At 37.1% G+C, this 20,896-nt stretch overlaps 1 protein-coding gene across 1 annotated transcript; it reads right to left on the bottom strand.

The window, feature by feature from the left end:
* Window positions 1-10,861: 10,861 nt before the first annotated feature.
* Window positions 10,862-20,184, bottom strand: LOC18432708 (putative cellulose synthase A catalytic subunit 1 [UDP-forming]). Its single transcript, XM_006842809.4, has 14 exons — window positions 19,825-20,184; window positions 18,739-18,934; window positions 18,176-18,366; window positions 16,940-17,057; window positions 16,604-16,790; window positions 16,141-16,407; window positions 15,482-15,827; window positions 15,051-15,188; window positions 14,747-14,872; window positions 14,347-14,559; window positions 13,791-14,049; window positions 12,588-12,784; window positions 12,121-12,471; window positions 10,862-11,921 (listed from the first exon to the last, which is right to left on the bottom strand). Exons 1-14 carry the CDS (start codon window positions 19,903-19,905, stop codon window positions 11,340-11,342), a joined length of 3,252 nt encoding a protein of 1,083 aa, XP_006842872.1. The 5' UTR covers window positions 19,906-20,184; the 3' UTR covers window positions 10,862-11,339.
* Between the last annotated feature and the right edge of the window lie 712 nt (window positions 20,185-20,896).

Here is a 20,896-nt window from a genome sequence, read left to right on the forward strand (position 1 = left end):
AAAAAGAAGATAAAGTCAATAAAATTTTAAGCTATGTAGGCAAGGCATAAAAGCAAAAGTTAAGATAAAAAAAAAAGATGTGATCGATTTCTAGTCTAAACAGATAAAGCAGAGAACGCCTAAATCTATCTTTTTCTTTTTTTCTTTTTTCTTTTTTAAAATATTTTATCAAAAGCGATAAAAAAATATAAAAAAAAATAAAAAATTCTTTTGTTTTTTAGAAAAGAGATAAAGATTCTTTCTAAATATGTATTTTAAAAAGATAAAAAATGTACTTAGAGAAGATAAATATGATCGAAAGAAGAGAAAAGATGCTAGTAAAGATAATGAGCATGAATGAAAAAATATATAAAATAAAAAGAGATAAAGATGGTATAAAAGTTGATAAAGATGGATAGAAAGATGATCTAAAAAAGACGATAAAGATTCATCTACAAGAAGATAAAGATTGATTTAAACGATGATCTAAAAGTTAGACCTAAAAGACGATCTAAAGATAGAGATGATAAAGATGGATCTAAAAAAGATAATAAAGAATAATCTGCAAGATGATAAAAATTGATCTAAAGATGATTTAAAAGATAGATCTAAAGATGATCTAAAAGCTAGACCTAAAACATGATCTAAAGATAAAGATGATCAAGATGGATTTAAAAGAAGATCTAAAAAAAGATAATAACGATTGATTTAAAAGATGAATCTAAAAGAAGATGATTTAAAATATCCAAAAGATCATAAAGATTAAGAGAAAAAATATCCTAATTTTTTTATGGAGAGAGAAAAAATAAGATTTAAAAAAGAAAAGATAAAATCTAATAAAATAAAATCTTTTCAAATCTATCTTATTTTTATTATTTTTATTTTTATTTTTTGTGATTTCTGAAAAATAAATTTGATAAAAAATAAAAAATTAAGTCTAAAATATGGATCTAAAGCTCAAGATGCCCCGCGATGGGCTCCAAACTGTTTACTCTTGATCGATCTCTTGGATGAGATCAACTCAAATCTTAAAAAAAACTGAGCTACTTTTGAAAAGGTCGAGTGAGTGGGGTCGTTTGAATTTTGTGCTCAGAAAAGTCTCAGATCTATACAAATCTGGTCTTTTTCTGAGTCCACTGGCATCGCTAGCTCTAAATCCATATTTTGAAAAATGCTTCTAAATTTAATTAAATCTAATAATAAATTATTTTTCAGGAAAATAAAATAAAACAAATAATTAAATGAAGAAAAACAAATTAAATTAAGCAAAGAAAGATATGCTTACCTCTAAGGACCCGAAATCGGGAGTTTCGAGCTTCGATCAGGTCGCTCTTTTGATTAGCGTCACCATATCCTTTTTTTAATGTCTTTGCTTGTTGGAATTGGTAGATATAAAGTTCTTTGACTTAGATCTAGAGTTCCTAAGGCATGAAGAAAAACTGAGAATTTTACCTAGGCATTTCTTGGGATTGCAAACAAATTTCCCTTAGTTTTCTAAAGGTTTTGAGATCTCCAAATGTTGAATATAAATTCTAATATTTTCTGTGATTTTTACTAATTGTTTAGAAATTCTCTAAGGGGTTTTCCTATTTTTTAATATTTTTTGGCTATTTTTTAATTTCAAAAATTTCTAAGGGATTTTTTTTATCTCATTTTTTCCTTTTTCTTGGTCTCCTTTTTGGGTTATTGAGGGTGGTATTTATAGGATTCAATAAGTGATTTTTTTTTTTTTTGTTATTTTTTCAAACTATTTTGGATTTATCTTGAAGTTTTGGCCTTATCTAATTAAAGAAAACATGTTTATTGCATCATCAAGCCACACCTGAGCCTGGCAGGCCATGTCACGGCCCGGCTCGCGGCTCGACACGTGGGTCTCACAATGACTAAATTTTATTTGTTGGATCTTTTTATCCGTAAGTCCGATTCTGACGATTCTTGGACCGTTGGAAAGCTCTTGGGCTCTACTTCAAGTTGAAATAGGTTTTGGTTAGTATGGAGCTATTATATTGGCTTTAGAGTACCTATGATCTGCTAGAGTTTGTGTGGTCCTTTAAGCTCATAATAGAGGTTTTTAAGAGTTCCCCTAGCCATAATTTTGAGGGGGTGTCTACAGGTAACCCTGTTAACCCTTTTTGGTTGTGTTATATGCTCAGGTATCATAAGATTTTACAACTCAATTGGCCTAGCTCGTCAAGACCATTTTGAATCTTGGTATGAATAGTGTCAACTTTGGTCCCTCTAGACCATTCTCCCACTGGAGTTTAATGTTCTACTATAATAAAATTGGTTACATACTCCAATAAGGCATTTAAATTGTCACAAAAACCCAACAATACCTCTATGCCAAGATAGTCATGAAGGGACCCAAGATCTTTCATTGTAAGTTCTCTTTCAAGTTAGGAAATATACCATTCTAGAATTATCACTTGTAATAATAATATCAACCTTGAGGAGAAGGATAATGGTGCCTTGCAAAGTGCGATAAAAAAAATGGAGATGAATCATTTATACTGCAATAAACTCATAACAATAATAAGTAGGTGCTAAATTGATCGAACCAGACTCGATGTGCTTGCTTGAGACCATATAACGCCCCAGACATGACTTGGACATCCTGAGTTGACAAAGCCATTAGGTTGGTCCATAATTGCATATTCCTTATGAAAGCAATGCAGAAAAGCATTTTGCACATCAAACTATTTGATATGCCAATGATGAACAGTAACTATGGTGAGCACAATCCAAATACTAGCAGGTATAATAACATGACTGAATGTTTCAAAGAAATCAATTCTAATAACCTTATTGTATCCTTTAGCAACTAGCCTGACCTCAAGCCTTTTTAGACCATCATCATACTTTGATTTTGTCTTATAGACCCAACGACAACCAACAAAATACCCAGAAGACACGAAAGTAATCCCAAGTAGAATTAACATGTAGAGCTTCAATTCATTGCATGATGCCAACGAAGATGCCCTAAAGCAGACTTGATGGACTTAAGTTCAAAAGAGAGAGTTTCAAAAGTGGGAGCATTTGAGGCCACTGCCATAGATGAAAGAATCCAAGATCTTTGAGTACCATCGTGATTTCTCGTAACCATATCATAACGAGGGTGTTCAGGGGCTGATGAAAAATTAGATTGGTTGGTTTTTTGTGTGAGAATATTTTCATCACCATGAACATGTGCTGCATCAGTTTGAACATTTTGTATTGGTGTCATAGTGATGATATATTTCTCTACAAGAGAAGTTAGAGAGATATCATTATTAAGGAGTAAAGTAGCGGGAGGAGCATAAATATCTAGGGTATCCCTTTGGGTGGTGTATGGGGAGGTAATGAATCAAAAGAAGATGAAGTTTTATGTCAAATTCATAACACTCAAGACTATTCTGCATAAATAATCAGCTCCCTCTGAACCTGTGCACTGTCAAACAAAGAATTTGGGTTAGCATATGGAAATATTTTCATCGACCATGTCTTGAAATATAGACTTGTCATGTGGGTTGATACAGATATGTGTAGCCCTTATGCTAAATATTGTATCCTAAAAGTATACATGGAAGATAACCGGGATTGAATTTATCTGCAAGTTTCGAAGTTATGGAAAACACTGACACCCAAAAACCAGAAGTTAAGAATAATCTAGAAAACAACTAAATAATGAAGAGTATGATGAATCCTTTATTAAAATGGGCAAGAGAATCTTGTTTATTACAAAGACAGTATCATGAAAAGGTTCAGTTCAAAATTGTTTAGGAATTCTCGTATGAAACATCATTGTAATACTCAATTCCACAATATTTTTAGGATTCCTTTTAGCTATTTTATTATTTTCCCGAACATGATATATGTCGCATATGTCTATTATCACTAGATAAGGATAAAATTCTTTATTAGCGAACTCACTGCCTCCATCACATTAAGAATTTTGAATTTGTTTTTCAAATCTCTTTTCAACCATACGATGAAATTTCATGAATGCAGAGAAAAATTCATATTATCTTTTCGAAGGATAAATCTAAAAAAAACGAGTATAATCATCTACAAATACCACAAAAATACGATAACTCTTATTAGATAAAATTGGAGCAAGACCCCATCAATATGAATAATCTTATAAAGAGGTTCTGTAGAAGTCTTAACATTATTACTAAACAGCAGTTTACAAGTTTTCCACATCTGACAACTAACACAAACAGAGTGGGATTTATTCCATGCATCAACATTAATCAATTGTTTGAGATTCTAAATAACAAATTACTTTATTTTAAGGATGTTCAAACCGTTGATGCTAGATATCTTCTAATATTCTTTTATTCCAATTAGAAACTAAAGCTTGTATCACATCCTCAAGTGTGTGCAATCTGCCCTTTATACTCCCTCTGGTCAGAGCTCTCCTTGTGCTCCTTTTCTTAATTAGAAATTTATTTAACGAGACCTCGAAAATATAAGGAAAATATTTTGTAAACTGGCTAATAAATAATAAATTATTTTTATCTCTGGAAATAAAAGAATATTAGAAATATTAAATTTTCAAAACCCAACATCAATTTTTGCATTACCAACATATGAAATAGTCAATTGCTCGTCAATCATGATTGTATTTGTACCACTATAAGGGCAAAGGTTTTATAGTTTGTCTAGGTCTCTTGTCATATGAGTTGAGGCACTAGTGTCTGGGAACCATTTTTACTCTTGAGAATCTGTTATAGTCACTGCAACAAGAGCTTGAGGAATGTCTTCTACTTAATGTATATAATTAAATCGATTCCAACACTTTAATACAGTATGTCTAAATTTTCTACGAATTTAACATTTTTTTTGAGGTTTTTGGGATGTCTGTTACATATGGGATTTTCCTAGCAACCTTTTATTTGGAGATATTAGACGCTCTGAAAAATGCGATGCTTATATTGATTAACATGTTTAAATAAACATTAAACTCTAAACAAATAACCAGAGGACATTACACTCGTGGTCACATTCTCCCATCCATTTCATATCATAGAAACACAAGTTTTTATATCATATACTGGGACAATTTACATCAGTCTAAATCTAGACCAAATACCCTTGATTCAGGCCATGCAATTCTCGGAAAGAAAACATACAGATGCACTTAAATAAAATACAGTACCAAGGGTATATTTACCCATATACCTGAACTAAAATATAGGGGTACTGTTTGTGAAGCCTACTTCTTCTTCCTGGAAAGAAAGCCCTTGAGAAAGGCCCTCAGTTGTTGGAACCAAAAAATACCACAAGCCACCCTTGAGAAAAGACAGCCACGACCCACTCTCTTCCAAGGAGCATAGTGATGCTGGTGACTATGTGGAATAAAAAATATTGGGAGAGAAAGAATGCCCCAGTAATGATTCAAAAGATAAACTTGGACGATTTTGTTCTAAATGTCACACTTCTCACTCCACTAGAAGAGCGACATTTAGCAAGGCAAGTTGTTAGTGCGTATTTTTGACGCACTAATTCCCCGATACGAATAATAGAGGAGGTGGTTGCGAGTCATGCTTGTAGGTACCAGCCACACATATAGACTACGGAAGCCGCACATGAACAAGCCATATTTTGAAGAGCCATGATAAAGATGTCATCTTTGCCCCAAATCAAGTATATGAGTCTCCTATGATGATCCTAGGATGCCTTCCAAGTTTCTTCGAATTCAGGGGTGAATAGAAGAAACATGTACCAAATCGGTTTTTGGCCGAGGCTACTAGCATAACCATGGTGCACCGTAGCTAGAACTCTACTTTAGAAACCTTTAATAAATATGGAATCACCGTCAAAAAATTCAACAAGTCGAAAAAAACAACTCAGTCGAATGGACCTTTCTAGGTCTTACTTTCCAAAAATGCAAGCTTTTTACTGTTCACTTGAACCCCTCTGAACCAGTTACTATTTCATAGTAACTGTGTTTTCAAAAAACAAGGCAATTTGTGCAGTATGTTTTCCTCTCGTTTTGAAGTGGATTGACCTCAAATTCGAGTATGTTGTTCCTCTCACCAAAATCTACGATTTGGGGAGTGGCACGTGCGATGGGGACTCTCGCATAAGGAGAAATATTAGAGAGAAGTTCACTAAAACTGCACTAATTGTAGAAAGCTCAAAGGGTTTCATTTTGAGTACTTAATTAGCTAGAAATGGAGGCTAAGAAGGCATCCTGTTAATCTCAAAAGAAGGTATAACTTTCGGTCACCTGAATTCCATTTTTTGGTGACCTTCAAAAATAAAAAATTGATCAAATGGACTCCAAATCGAGGGGTTTTCCTTGCAAAACGATTGCAACAACTTCCCATTCGATTTGTGATAAGAAACATAATCGAGAATGCGGCGAAACGGGCAATATTAAAGATCAAAGATTGCAAGTTTATGGGTTTGGCCGGATTTTGGGTTCATTATCAAATGAAGCCACAAAAATACATATTAAATCAATTGTCTCGAGAAGACCAACATTTCTAAGATGTTGGATCATCCAGAATATCGCCGCAAAGTGTCGAAAATAGGCTCGAACCATAGAAAAGGCAAGATGCCCCTTTAAGGGATGGTCTTGTCATTTCTACAAAAGTATGTAGGGGCATAATGATCATTTGATAAAAAAAATCACTTTTTAATTGTTTTTAATATATTGTTTAGCAATTAGTCATAGTATTGAGCATCCAGTCTTGTTTGATGATGACTTTATATAAGTTCTTTTTCTGCATTTGTAAGCCTAAGTAGTAAGGCATTAAAAAGAAAGGTGCAAGAACTTGAAAAATTAATCATTTTCTTGTGTGTGCCTTCACTTTTCACTTCAAAGAGAGGAGAGAATATTTTTACGCTTGAGAGCTACTCTTTGACTACCAATCCTAAACCCTAGACCATAGTCTCGACCCAACCCTACTATACTCAATAGACCAACAACCCTAAACCCTACACCGTAATCCCTACCCAATCCTACCATACTCCATAGACTACCATTCCTAAACCCTAGACCATAGTTCCTACCCAATCCTATCATATCAACAATCCTAGATCCTATACCATAGTTCCTACCTAATCTTACCATACCCCATAGACTATTAAAGACCTACCTATTCAAAGTTCCATACACCATAGTTCACCTAGGTCCATACCATCCAAACTATATACCTCTTCCACCAAGACCCTAGCCATTCTCAAGAAGGACTCAAAGCACATCGGGACCGCACCTAACATCTGAGCTCAAGCTGTCGGTTTGCCACTAAGTACTCGGTCATTTTCTCTCTCCTCCTATCTCCTTCTTTACCATCTTCTTTTTTCTCTCTCGTTCTCATCCCTTCTCTCCCTCTCTCTCTCTCCTCCCTCTACTAGAGAGGCATGTGACTGGGCCACCCACCTCGCTCTCTCTTCCCCTCTTTTTCTCTCTCCCTCTCTCTCTCTCCCTTTCTTTCTCTCTCCCCCCTTTGCTCGAGAGGTAGGGAACTAGGCCACCCACTTCCCTCTCTCTCTTTCTCTTTCTCTTCTTTCCTTTCTCTCTCCCTTCAAAGCCAGTCAGCTGGGCTGCCCAGCTTTCCCCTCTCCCCCCCTCTCTCTCTCTCTTCCCTCACGTAGGCAGCTAGGCCGCCCACCTCTCCCTCTCATACTCTCTCTCTCATACTCTCTCATTTTCCCTCTCTTCTATTCTCTCTTTATCTCAATCTCATACTCTCTCATTTCCCTCTCTTTTATTCTCTGTTATCTCTTTGCATCTCTCTCCTTACTCATTCTCACCTTTTCCCTTTTACCTCCCACCTCTTCTTTCTTTTTCTCCTCTCCCCTTCTCTTTTTATTTCTCCTCTCCTTTCTTCTTCTCCTCTTCATCTATTTTCCGTCTCTATTCTTTAAGGAGGTACGTGCACTAGGTCAACCTTGGAGATCTCAAGTGCCCAAGAAGTTCGTTCCTTTTCGTCGTACCTCCGGGGTATTAGGTTTCGGCCTAATACCTTTCCTTAGATAATCGGAATAAGTTCTGGGGGAGGTGAGGACATAAGGTTGCAAATTTTAGGGTGGTTGTCACGACCCCTACCATACATGCTGGAGGGTAAAAGGGTACGGGATCACGACAGTGGTTCTCTTCTCCTCTTTTTTCATCCCACTCTTCTCTTCCTTTTTTATTTCTACCCATAAGGAGGTCTGTGTACTAGATCAACATTGGGGCTCTCGAGTGCCCAAGAAATTCGTTCCTTTTCGCCATACCCCCTAGAGGAGGCAATGCTATAAGGCAGCAGGATCCTTGGGTAGTTTTCTTTGTCTTCTTCCTCTTGCTCCCCATTTCTCTTATTTCTTTCCCTCATCTATTCGTTTCTATCCCCATCTAAAGCCCGAGCTTAGCCTGCCTAAGCCTATCACCTACACTGGCAAAAGGGACGAAACCAAAGGGGCTCTCAACCCCAAATTCATAAAGATGAAGGTGTGAAGACAGACAGGTGTCGTGTGTTGTGAAAAAGGAGAGAACTCCAAACCGTACCAAGAATGCCGGGGGGGCTTTCCTAAGTGATCTAAGAGGGCTAGCCAAGCCTGGACGCATCCCTGAACCCACCGAGCAAGGTAGGTGCCTAAATCCCTCGCCACTAAAATCTCTCTCACTCCGTTGACACGTATCTGCACACGGACAGGTGCACACGCGACATACATGCACAGTCCCCGTGCTTTTACGAGAGAGTGTCCTTGGGCCAAACCTCTACTAAGCCATCGAAACGACAAGGATGAGGCCAAACCACCTGTGTTTCTATGATATGGAATGCGGGGGCGAATTTGGCCCCGAATGTGTTGTTATCTGGTTAATAATTTGGAGTCTATTGCTCATTTAAATATTTCCAATCATTATCGCTGACACATTTTTGGAGCATCTACATAGTCTCCAGAATCATCTGGAGCTACATTTGGTTCAATGACATGGGTAATGTAGCTCAATCCAATGGCCCGAACGAGGCATATCACATTGTTATCAATTTCAGGCTCTAGATTTTCCTGGAGACATGCTGACATGGTCTAGGGTCTTCTTTTGACTCTCTCTCTCATATAATTTTTTAGAAAGGAATAGAAAAGGATTTCGTTTGTACTTTTGTTTTAGCTAAAAGGGTGGGATCAAAAGGGATAAAGTTGATCTAAGGGTTAGAAGACATACTATGTGGGATCTCTATGCGACCATATATGTTTTCATACCCTAGGTGTACTGAGAAATGAAACCTTAAAAAAAGGTTTATGGAGATATTTTCTATTTAACTTTCTCTTCTCATTCTTTAATTTTTCTTCGTATCCCTCACTGAACTTTTTTGTCCTTAACATATGCACATTTATTTTAGAAGCTCTCTATCTCTCTCTGCATAGCTAAGATATGTCCATAGATAGCATATGTGACCTACATACACTCTTAAGATGTTCTTCCTTGAAAGTCACGTACCCTATATTCTTCGTCACCTACCTAAATTCTCTCTAGCAATAGGGTTCAATATTATTCTTGTGATAACTGTCCACCGAATTGTGGCTTAATATGGTATAGATAATATCCTAAAAGACACTTTTAGCAAGAATAAGAGGAGGCATCTTCTCACTTAATATCTAACACAATAACAGGAATATTGAGAAGATTCCCTAGTCCTATTGGAGCATACTATCCATTTGCTCCCTTAGGTAAGATCCAAACTAGTGTTTATGGGACTCCAAATTTGTTAGATGCAACCTCCTTACCCTAGTGATCAATTTTCAAAAAGACAAAACAGCACTCAAATTCTATGGGTACCTAAACAAATTAAAGTAAAAATATTGAAGGACTATTCCATTTTTTGATGGATAGATCCAAGTGCTTTAAACTCATTTCAGTTTTTTCTCTTGGTAAAAATTAATTATCTGGTGATGCTCTAGTGGATCTCAAAATTTTAAAGTTGAAAAAACAACAAAATCCTCTTCAATGCCTCTACTGACTCAAAGAAGTAAATTTACACTATGATCCTGCGGGAGCATAACATGCACTCTCGTATAGGGCACCTACGATGGTAATTGTCCCTCTAGATATTTGCTGTTCGTGTATTTATGCAATACCACAAGGTATTGCATTATTTGTATAAGGTTGAAAAGTCACACCGTCCATTTTAGTTTTCTAAATTGCACATATCAATGTTTAAAAGTAGCACGTCTTTTAAGACATCGAAACAATACCATTCATCTAAAGTGCATACGCTTGCCTACAAAAAGACCATTTATCTTTGGGTGCGGACTTTATCTTTGGGTGCAATCAAGTTAGAGCCTACCTTCGAATAATGATGAAAAATATGGTTTCAATATTGAAAATCTTTATGATAGCCTTCAAATACATTTCCATATTATCTATAAAATTTAAAGATAAAAAAATAGTGTATATCAATATATCTATGAAAACTTGAAAATCTTAAAAATTGACTATCCAAAAATACATCACAAAATACACTATTTCCAAAACTTAAGATCCATTTTTTCTCATGTCCATGCATCTCGATATATCAATTTGAAGATATTTCGACACCAAAACAACCTCTTCTAATGCAATGTTTTAAGTTGGCTCAAATTTGAGTATTTAGAGCCTCGACTCTATATAAACTTTTCCCTATTATCTTTTGTACATAGAAGTCAAAATCATTACTCCTAAATTTCAAAATGAATGGTTGTAAGAATGTTATTGAATAAACACAATTCCAAAAAAAAAAAAATTCTCAAACTTCATAACTCATCCCAAGCCATCCAATTTGATATGAATTAATGCATCCTTACTTCTAGAAATTAAGTTAACCTAGTATAAACTTTTAACTTTGCAATTAGGGGAGTAATGGGTATTATACATGACACAGTATGCAAGGTTAGTCCTCTAGCACTATTTGGAAATGATAAATGATTTTTCACTCATCAAAAACTACATTCATTCACAAAATGCTGATTCAATAATACACGCTTTATACTACATCATTTATGCTCTACTAAATTCTCCTGGTATTCTTCAAAGTTCCAAAAACATAAAGATACAAGAAAACCATTAATAAGGTCCCAAACAAAGTATCTCTGACGAATATGACAACGACACAAGACTTGCTGGAGAACCCAATGCCTGGTTCAAGACCCATGCAGGGAAATAAATAAAGAAGCATGACAAAAGAGAACCTCAAAATGTCCTGATTCCACAATGCAAAAAACAAACCACTTTGTCAACCCCGACTGATAAATACAATAGCATAAGCCTTGACTGCACTTTCGCTGTTATTTACAGAGAGAGAGAGAGCGAGAGAAAACGGATAAGTTGGAATTACCTATTGATTCAACAAGGCAAGGGAGAAGTGAGAGAGACTCCAACATCCAGAAGCAAAATGCGATGGGCACTAGCAGTTGATCCCACACTGACCTTGAGCAGTACTGGTTCTGGAAGTGAAGGGATCAATCCTTACCCAAAGCAACGAGAAGATGGAAGCCAAGAGAATCGACCACACAATAACAATGGTGGGTGTTCGGTTTTGGCGACCCAACAAACCCTTGAGGAAAGGGTAGAGATGAACAATAACCCAAAGAGCAAAAAAGAGCTTACCAAACAGGGGACCCCAAGATTGGTATCCACTGTTTATAGCATAAGAAACACCAGCTACTATTCCCACCATGTTTATAAGAAGCACAGTTGTGGGAGGGATGAGAAGAGCGGTCCATTTGAAAACGTAAAGCTCAGCAAAGTCTCCATCCTCATCTGAGGCCTTTGATGTAACCGTGAAGTTGGTATCTATACCAGCAAGAACTTTAAGAAGGCCTTGAAAGACAGCAAAGAGATGGGCAGAGGTACCACCAATAACCCAAAATTGCTCATTTCTCCACCAATCCTCGATACCTACTCCACTCCATCGAAGCTCCAAGATACCGGTGGAAAAAATGGAGATAAAGAGAAGGATGAACCACATGCTAGCATAGTTGCTTATCTGCAAACCAGGAGAGTCAATTTTTTATTTTGATTTAGCCCCAAGAAGAAATAGCTTGTTCTCTCATGCATCTGTGTGTGTGCGCGGAAGCATAAGCACACGTGTATCAACAAGAAGAAAAGTCAAAGGTTCAACGCAAAGTGAGATAAAGAGAGGTACAAGTAAAGCTTTAATAAAAGGTGAGATAGAGAGTACAAACCGCAGGAATGATGAATTTCCCAGTAAGTAGACAAACAGCAGGGAGAACACAGTATGCAACAAGGGGCAATGAGGTGAGTGGGTAAACAATGGTATTGATATAAGCCAGTCTCTCCAAAACCTTCAGCCGGCCACTGTAGCCATACCATATGGGGCAATGCCTACTGAGAAGAATCTCAACTGAACCCAAAGCCCATCGAAGCACTTGGTTCAGACGATCAGAAAGATTGATAGGTGCAGACCCTTTGAATGCTGGTCTTGGGGGCATGCAATAGATGGAAATCCATCCTCTCGCATGCATCTTAAATCCAGTCAAGATATCTTCTGTGACCGATCCATAAATCCACCCAATCTAGATGAAATCCATAAATAAGTATTCAATTTAGTTGTCCAAGAGAGAGAGAGAGAGAGATAGAGAGAGAGAGAGAGAGAGATCGACTGTTTGTGGCTAAACTGCAGAAGAAATACCTCTTTTCCCCATTCAGTTTTGTCTTCATAACCACAGCTGATTACATGGATGGCTTCTTTCAGGAGTGATGCAGGATTTGTAGATGGGGGAATGCCACCTTGTTCCATAAAGGTGGATGCGATGAAAACAGGGGACTGGCCAAACCTCTTCTCTAAGCTCTTCTGAGACATAAGGAGGGACTTCTCATCCTCATAGCCTGCAACAAATGTAACTTCTGAGGTTAAACATAAGATCACTTTGATGAAATGGTTGCGGAAACTCGATTAATATTTGGAAGAGTAGAATAACTAAAAATAGTTGAAAATGCTTTAATCAAAGCAGCCACATATTCGAATCACCAAATGTAGCCAGATGTGAGATCATTGACAAATGAACACCAAATTCAATTCTAGATAGTAGCCATAAATTATTCATTGGCACAATGACATTTTATTCTTTGTAATAAAATGACAATTTATTAATAACAAAATGTTGTTGAATTGTCATTTTCGTTTTCTTGACAAATATTTATCATAGTCAGGTGACAATCTTTGTTTATACAAAACTACGAATGTAAAGCTGCTTTTGTTATGTCCAGATTTTATAAACCATCAAAGAAAACAAGGACACAATACTAGATCATCATACGTACAAACATTTCCAAGACTTACAAGAATTCAATACTCCAAGTAACCCAGTTCAGTGGGAATCAATTTGGTCATTTTTAAATAGAAGAAGAGAATTATGTCATTTTATAAAGGTTGTGGTTTATATAAGGCTCCAACCTTAAACCATCAAAGTAAGGTTCACCTCCAAACCTTGCCGAAAGATGTTGTTTTGGTGCCAAAAACCCTCGTAAAAGTCAGGAAATCTATTTTCACCCCTAATTATAAAATTTGAAGATGCCAACATTGCTCAGATCAAGCAGATCTACAAAGACTTGAGAATCATGAAAATGGCAATCCAGATAATGTGCTACAACATGCACTATTTCCAACACTTGAAATCCTTTCTTTTTTTCCCCATCTCCATGCATCTCAAGGTCGAAATGATAGATTAGATGGTTTTCCGATGTCAAAACAACCTTTTCCTTGTTTTTTTTCTGTAGTATAAAATTGATACCTTGTAAAAACTTTTTCCTTTTTTTTTTTTTTAAATGTTATAAAAACTTTTTCCTTTGTATAAAAGTAATGGATATTTTGCTTAACTAAAAGACCCTATACCTTCTACAGCTTCCTCCATGTCATCCATGTTGAAGATGGGAATAGTGGATTCAGTGCGCGCAATTGCTCGCTTTTTGTCAATGTACTTTTTGTTCTTTCCCCTCTTTCTTGGACCACAACAGCTTTTGAAGACGATGTTGGGCTCTAAATCAGCCTCAGTCAGGACTGGGTCATACCCATACAAAGCTTGCCTGTTGAAGCAACACCCAGTTCCCACATACACTGGACCCTGAATGCCATCCAGACCCTTCAAGTTTATCTGGACAACACAAAAATGAAATATGTTAGCCACTGGTCTCAATACAACACTCTCTCTCTCTCTCTCTCTCTCTCTCTCTCTCTCTCTCTCTCTCTCTCACATTACCAGCCAACTAACTAGCACCCACTTCTCTCTCTCATTACGAGCCAACTAACTAGCACCCACTTGTATTCTATCCTCACCATAGCAAAAGTAGGCACTGGATAAGTGCTCTGGTGAAAGGTGATTCAATAAACAGGGTTTGAACTTTTTCTCTCACCAAATAACACAAAAAAAAAGTGTAAGAGCAATACATACATCAAAAAAGACAATGTTACGATTAGCATATCGATCGTGCAGATCGATGCCATCGAACCTCTGTGGGAACTGAACATAGCAGGTTTTCTTTCCAAGGACGGGGTCCATCATGAAGCACATCGCTTCACGAAGAGCTTTGCTGTTATTGAAGTAATGATCACAATCCACATTTAGAAGGAAGGCTCCATTGGTTAAGACAGCCGATACTCGAATCTGAAAATAAAAAAAAAGGCATTAAAATGTTAATTTACTCTCTCTCTCTCTCTCTCTCTCTCTCTCTCTCCCTCTCTCTCTCTCTCTCTCTCTCTCTCTCTCTCTCTCTCTCTCTCCATATATAGATATATATTTATATAGATATATAGATATAGCTACACTGCTAACTTAAGTGAGAAAAATATACCAAAGCATTCATTGCCCCAGCTTTCTTATGATGCTGAAAGCCTGGTCGCTTCTCACGAGAGACATAAACAAGACGAGGGAGCTCATTCCCATCTGTATCAAGTCCACCACTATGGCCCAAAAATACCTGATTGAAAAAGAAAAAAAGAAATGCTAAGTAGAAATAAATAGGAAGGACGGTGATGTCACAAGTAGCAAGTGAGAAAGTTTGCCCAGGCCCCCTGTGGTTCCCATGGCAACATTACATATCAAACTCCAGAGAAAGAGGGAGACATAAATATGCATGTGGCGCTAGCAATATCTACCTGAATCATGCCAGGATGATCTCTAGGGTTATTTCCAGGCCATGGAGTTCCATCCTGCATTGTCCAACCTTCCTCAGGGGTCTTCTGTGCCTTGGCAACTAAAGCATTGATTCTTACTTTGAACTCCTCGTATTCCCTCTAATTAAGAAAAAAATATCACATTAATAATGCATTATAAAGCCAAAAATTAATTTATCCAAAATATAACCAAATTGAGTCACGACTCACGAATATGCCCAAAATATTAAGCCAAAAGAAATATAGAATTCTGACACAATTCCCAAAATGATAGACCGGAAAAACCAATAAACTGAAGCCAAAAACCTCAAAAAAAAAAAACAAAAAAACCAAATGAGATATTTAGACCCACAAAAATTATTATCAAGCACATTCATGCACAAGATTCAAATAAAAGAATTATAAATTGGTACCTTCATTGCCCGCCGTTCTTTCACAAAAGATGGCTGTATTTTGTCCTTCAAGTAATCTATTTTCTGAGCAAAATAAAATTCAGGAGCCCTCGGTTCAATGTTATGTTTCTTGCAGAAAGGTACCCACTTTCTTGCAAATTCAGATGTCTCAGAAAGGGCTTCAAAAGTTAACATTGCTGAACCATCATCAGAAACATAACAGGAAACCTTGTCAACAGGGTAATCCACAGCAAGAATGGAGAGCACAGTGTTTGCTGTGACAAGGGGGGGCTCTTTCAGAGGATCCACCGTACTAACAAAAACATCAACAGGAGCTAATTGGGAAGGCTCCCCTTCTCTGTCATACCTGTTGAAGGAGAATTTCATAAATAAACTGAACAAAGTACAGAAGTCTTGGCAATCGTAACACCCCTTTGTTAGAAGGGAAGATATCCCGTGGACTATCAAATATCATAGCCCATTGAGGTCATAGGGAGAGAATAGAACCCATGAAAATAGGACAAGAACCAAATGGTGGTCCCACTTTCTCAGTTGCTGTCCATCATTTTATCGGACACTTAGCCTCAAAAGGGCTATAGTTTTCCATGATGGATAATGGCATCTTCTCGCTGATGGAATGCTACTCAAGAAGCAAAAACAAAGCAAACAAAGAAACAAACCTCAGAGCAAGTCTATCAAGGTAGGTTTCACGGTTGACTGGAAACCATTTTGGGAACTGATCAAGAAGCCACGACAAAGCAAACCAGATCTCACATATAATAGAGACCAGCCACAGGGGATAGGCATCATTCACAGGGTGTGTCACACGATATTGCAAGAAAAAGCCCAAGATAATCAGACGGAGTATAATGACAACCCGATAGGGTGTAAGCTGGGAAGATGGAATGGGCACGACCCTGCTTAGAGGTTGGCGAGCATCATCAGCACTGCCACCAAAGCAATAGATTATGTTAGTAACAGAATGATCCCATATTCCCTGATTCCTTCCATTAATTTAATATCATTTCTAACTGTAAGATTTTGATAATCATAATAGAGTCATAAAACTCTGAATTTCCAAGAAAAGAAGATGAATAGATAAATAAATTGAGAAGCCAGTAACTGAGACTCATCATGGCTTACATTAGCAAATCCTCCCCATTCGAACCAGTCCCTTCCATATCTCCTTTCCCATCAGTATAACGACTGGTCATCTGCATCATATTTTTTTCCTGTTTAAGTTTCCAACCTTCGACTCTTTCCTTCCAGTCAACATTTCCAAGGCCATAAGAGTTTAGGTCCTTGGTTGGATCAACAATTCTGACAGGCACTGTTTCAATAGAGAAGCAGTTTAGGGCATTACTTACCCAAAAAAAAAAAGTAGTAGTTTAGGGCATTGATTTAAAGAAGCCAAAAGCTATAGAAATGTAGCTGTAAGTGTGATTGTTATTCTTCTACCAAAGGAAGTGGCAAAGCTACCTGGCAAGCTAGGATCGATATAAGGAAGTGAACGTTTCTCTCCAGAGCTTAATGGACCTGAATTTAGTGTTGCCATGGGTTGGTGTTCAGGTGTGGCATCTGGTATTTCTCCTGACATCTGAAAGAACATGAAATGCATGAGCTAGGATAAAATAGAGTAAAATATTTGAGCAAAATCGAGTAGCATCAACATCCAAGTGAAATCCATAAGAAGAAAACCTTTTGATCAGAGAGGCATTAAGTCGAGGAAGAATTGCTAATTTCCTGTAATGTAGATTTTATGAAATCTTCTAGTAGTTAAAACCATTGCTATCAACACAAACTTTTCAAATAATGAAACCAACAGAAAGATTTCTCTAATATCCCCACTAAAATCAAAGTCATCTATAGACTGGGCGGTCTTCAACAAATCTTCCAAACATTTTCATTTGGAATCTTATGGCTGGGTTTCAAGCAAGACCAAATCATATCCAGAACAAAAACACTTCAGCAAGTGTTACTGACAAAAGAAAAGAGACATAGTTCAGTAAGTAAAGAAAACTATGTCTGGATCACACTGATTAGCCTTCTAAATATAGAAGCTAGTTATATGAGAAACTACCATGTAAAATTTGAGTATCACAAATGTGAGGTCAGTAGACTTTCACCAAATACAACAGGGTAACCAAATGAAAATGCAGCATGTTTCCCGTAAAACCAAAATTTCACAATCCTCCAACCCGACCAAGAATAGGATCCTTTATCGCGATTTAGAATTAGGCCTCCTGCATGAAGCTAAACACTGCAAACCTCAAACCTGAACCCTCCTCTCCCTCACATACAACTTCAAGGTGGTGGTGCTAGGAGTAGCAATGATCATATGAAAAACCACAAAAGGCCCAAAGATCTCAAGAAGAATTCAACAGGGCTATTAAGGTCATAGTATAACAGAAAACACCATAAAGGCAGTTCCATGGCATGAATAGTATTTCAAAACAAAACAAAAAAAACCTGAATTAACAAAAAAATGGGGGAAAACAAAAGAGAGAGAGAGAGAGGGGGAAAACAAAAGAGAGAGAGAGAGAGAGAGAGAGAGAGCATTGCTTTCAATACATTTTACACTAACATCCACAAATAAACTACAGATCATGAAAAAGTAACAATGAGTTGTTTTTTGAGAAATGTTGACTTAAAGCAACAATGAGTTGTTCAAAAACATAATCTAAATTCTCACAAATTCTGTGGGGAGGCGTATACCTGCTGACCATTGGTGAGAAGGGGTATTGGTTGTTGAGAATTGGGCCCGGAAGAAGCCGATAAATTAGCATCTTCACCCTGTCCATACATCTGCCACTGCCGCTTCGAATTGCCATTCCCGCGATAATTGAATTCATTTTCCAAGTCATCAATATCCTCTTCGTCATCATCACCCTCAACTCTGGGACTCCCTAATGAAATTTTGACAAATATAGAACTATGTAAACCTAGCCCATTTTATAAATTCTTTTGATAGTCATAAATCCAATCCAATATTTGAAACAGTCAAAGAGGATTCTTTTTTCTTAAATCAAAGACGATAGTATAAACAGAATTCTTGTCAGGAAAAAACCAGTCACTCAAACTACTCATATAAGAGACACATGATATAGATACAACACTAACACATAAGCTTACCCATCTTTTTTCTTTTGACAGTCTTAAAGCTGACCCCAGTATCAAAGACCATCAAAGACAGTAAAAATCATGTTCCAGAAAATGTAGTCACCATAACTTTTACATATATCAGATGCTTGTGATCTAGAGAGCACAAACCAGCTTACCTTTTTGCCTCTTGTATCTAGTTTTGCATTGAGGACAAGACTGGTTCCCATCTTTCCTCTCATACTCGTAGCAAGGGCGACAAACTGGGAAGGCACACTCATTGCAGGCCACAAATGGCTCCCCTGAAGCTGTGAGCCCCACAGTGTCTCCACATATTTGACATACTTGGGAGTTCAAATTCTTAATAGGCTTAGGCTGCATTCACAACAAAAGAGAAGACCCAGTGAGAACACTGAAGAAAACTGTGAAACATCTACAAAGTTCTCGATCAAAAGCAAACCCTTGAGTGTACATTACATGTTGTTTTCTGAATTTTAGCTCAAGTTCTAGTCACCAGATTTCTGGAGTGATAGACCCCATTGTACTGTAAAGAAAATCTAATAGCCCATAAATAGATTACATTAAATATAAAAAGAGATCACTCCAGTTTTTTCTGCATAGCAGAACTCACATCTACAAAAGATGCCACTTTTATTGATCAGATGAATCAGAAAGACGGAATCAAGCAAAGATAAGAATTATTCCATATCAAAACTCAAAATTAAAAAAAAAAACCATGACAATAGAGAACTTAAAATATCAACACTGATTAGATAATAATATGTAACATACGTAAACAGGGAATAATGAATTTCCCATGCGAGAGAACCTGCATTCTCAACTAGATATGGTCAACATAATTCAAAACAGATATCAAATAATGGATTTCCCATGCGAGAGAACCTACATTCTCAACTAGATATGGCTCAACGCAATTCAAAACAGATATCATGTACCAGATCCGGCAGAAATACAGCAGATCGTGGCCAACAACGAGTAACAAGAGGCACCCAAATGGGTAAACAGGAAGATCTAATATCATGAAAACAATAAGACACTAGCTAAGAATTCATCTAAGAAACCAAATATTTATCTCCACTTCCACTACATTGAGCTCAAGTATAAGCTGAAAACACCATATATATATTTCACAATTCACTAAATTGAGCTCAATTATCACTACCCAACTCTTCATTCCAATGCATCAAATAATAAGAAAAAACCAAAAAAATTGGGGAAAAAAGTATTGAGGAAGAGGATTTTACCCCAACTTCTCCTTCATGGCGGATCATAACAAACTCATTTCTCTTGTGCGAACCAGCCACCATTCCAGCATTAGCCTCCATGACTGAAACTATCTCTTCCAAAACCAATAATCAAAACCCACAAATTCCAGAGCTTTCGTAAAGCATTCGAACCACTTGAGTGTTCAATCACAAATGCTGTATATCCACCATCGAAGCCCTAATTCCCGTTATTGGCTTGCGTTAAGCCATCAAAATGTGCAGCTCTCTCTCCCTCTATATCTGAACCCTAATTTCTATGATGGCTAAGAGCCATCCCATCAAAAGTTGCAGTCTCTCTCTACCTCTCACTTTCTTTTCTCCCTTCTTTCTCTCTGCCACTTTTTTACATAAACCCCAAAACAAAAGCCAGATATCAGAACCAGATAAGACTGGCTTAACCGGTAACGTTGCAATAAAATCTAGACCAGTGAACGGCTAAACCGGTAACACGCCCTTGCTGTGTCCAGCCTGGCTGTCGACCAAGACCGGAAATCCCCGGTCTGTGCCGACGTCAGCTTCGGGCAGCTCGGGCAGCTTGACCTGCCCGAACCAGCTACTGCTGCGATGTGTCGGCGCCTTGCCCTCCAAACGTTGAGTTAAAGAACGTTGATCTCTTTTTTCTTTTCTATAATTGTATGGAATATGTTTAATTTAATCTTATTGGTATGTTTTTTGTGCCCCTATTCTAATGGAGAAAATGCCAAGCAAAATGTTTGTTTAAGCTTAATCTATTGGTTGTCTTTTTGCCCGCATTCTCTTATGCTTTGAAGAAAATGATGGTTGATTATGTTAATAGAAAATGATGATTGTTTTCTATGTAGTTTTACTATTAGCAATTTCACTTTCACATGGAAGATTTTATATTACTAGACTACCCTAGATAGTTCTCCTCCTTTCTATCCCTCGAGTTCGTCGATAGAATATAGTTGGGCTTCTTCAATTGGTTTGGTAGGCGAAAAATTAGATGGCGTTGAGAATGGCTTAGGACCTATTGTCAAGCCCTTGATAAGGTTTCTAATTTCATTCTCACCAAAGGGTAGGCACTCAAATC

The sequence above is a fragment of the Amborella trichopoda genome, chromosome 5 (assembly GCF_054954075.1).
Source record: "Amborella trichopoda isolate Santa Cruz 75 chromosome 5, AtrichopodaSantaCruz75HAP2 v2.0, whole genome shotgun sequence".
In the NCBI taxonomy this organism is placed as follows: Eukaryota; Viridiplantae; Streptophyta; class Magnoliopsida; order Amborellales; family Amborellaceae; genus Amborella; species Amborella trichopoda.

Bases quoted from the DNA above. Each gene is read 5' to 3' on its own strand.
- LOC18432708 (XM_006842809.4), bottom strand. From the start codon at position 19,905: ATGGAGGCTAATGCTGGAATGGTGGCTGGTTCGCACAAGAGAAATGAG. The intron at 12,785-13,790 runs GTATAGGGTCTT...CATTTGTTGCAG, and splicing joins CATGGAGGAAGCTGTAGAAG to GCTATGAGGATGAGAAGTCC. The intron at 12,472-12,587 runs GTATTTCTTCTG...GATTTCATCTAG, and splicing joins AAACTGAATGGGGAAAAGAG to ATTGGGTGGATTTATGGATC.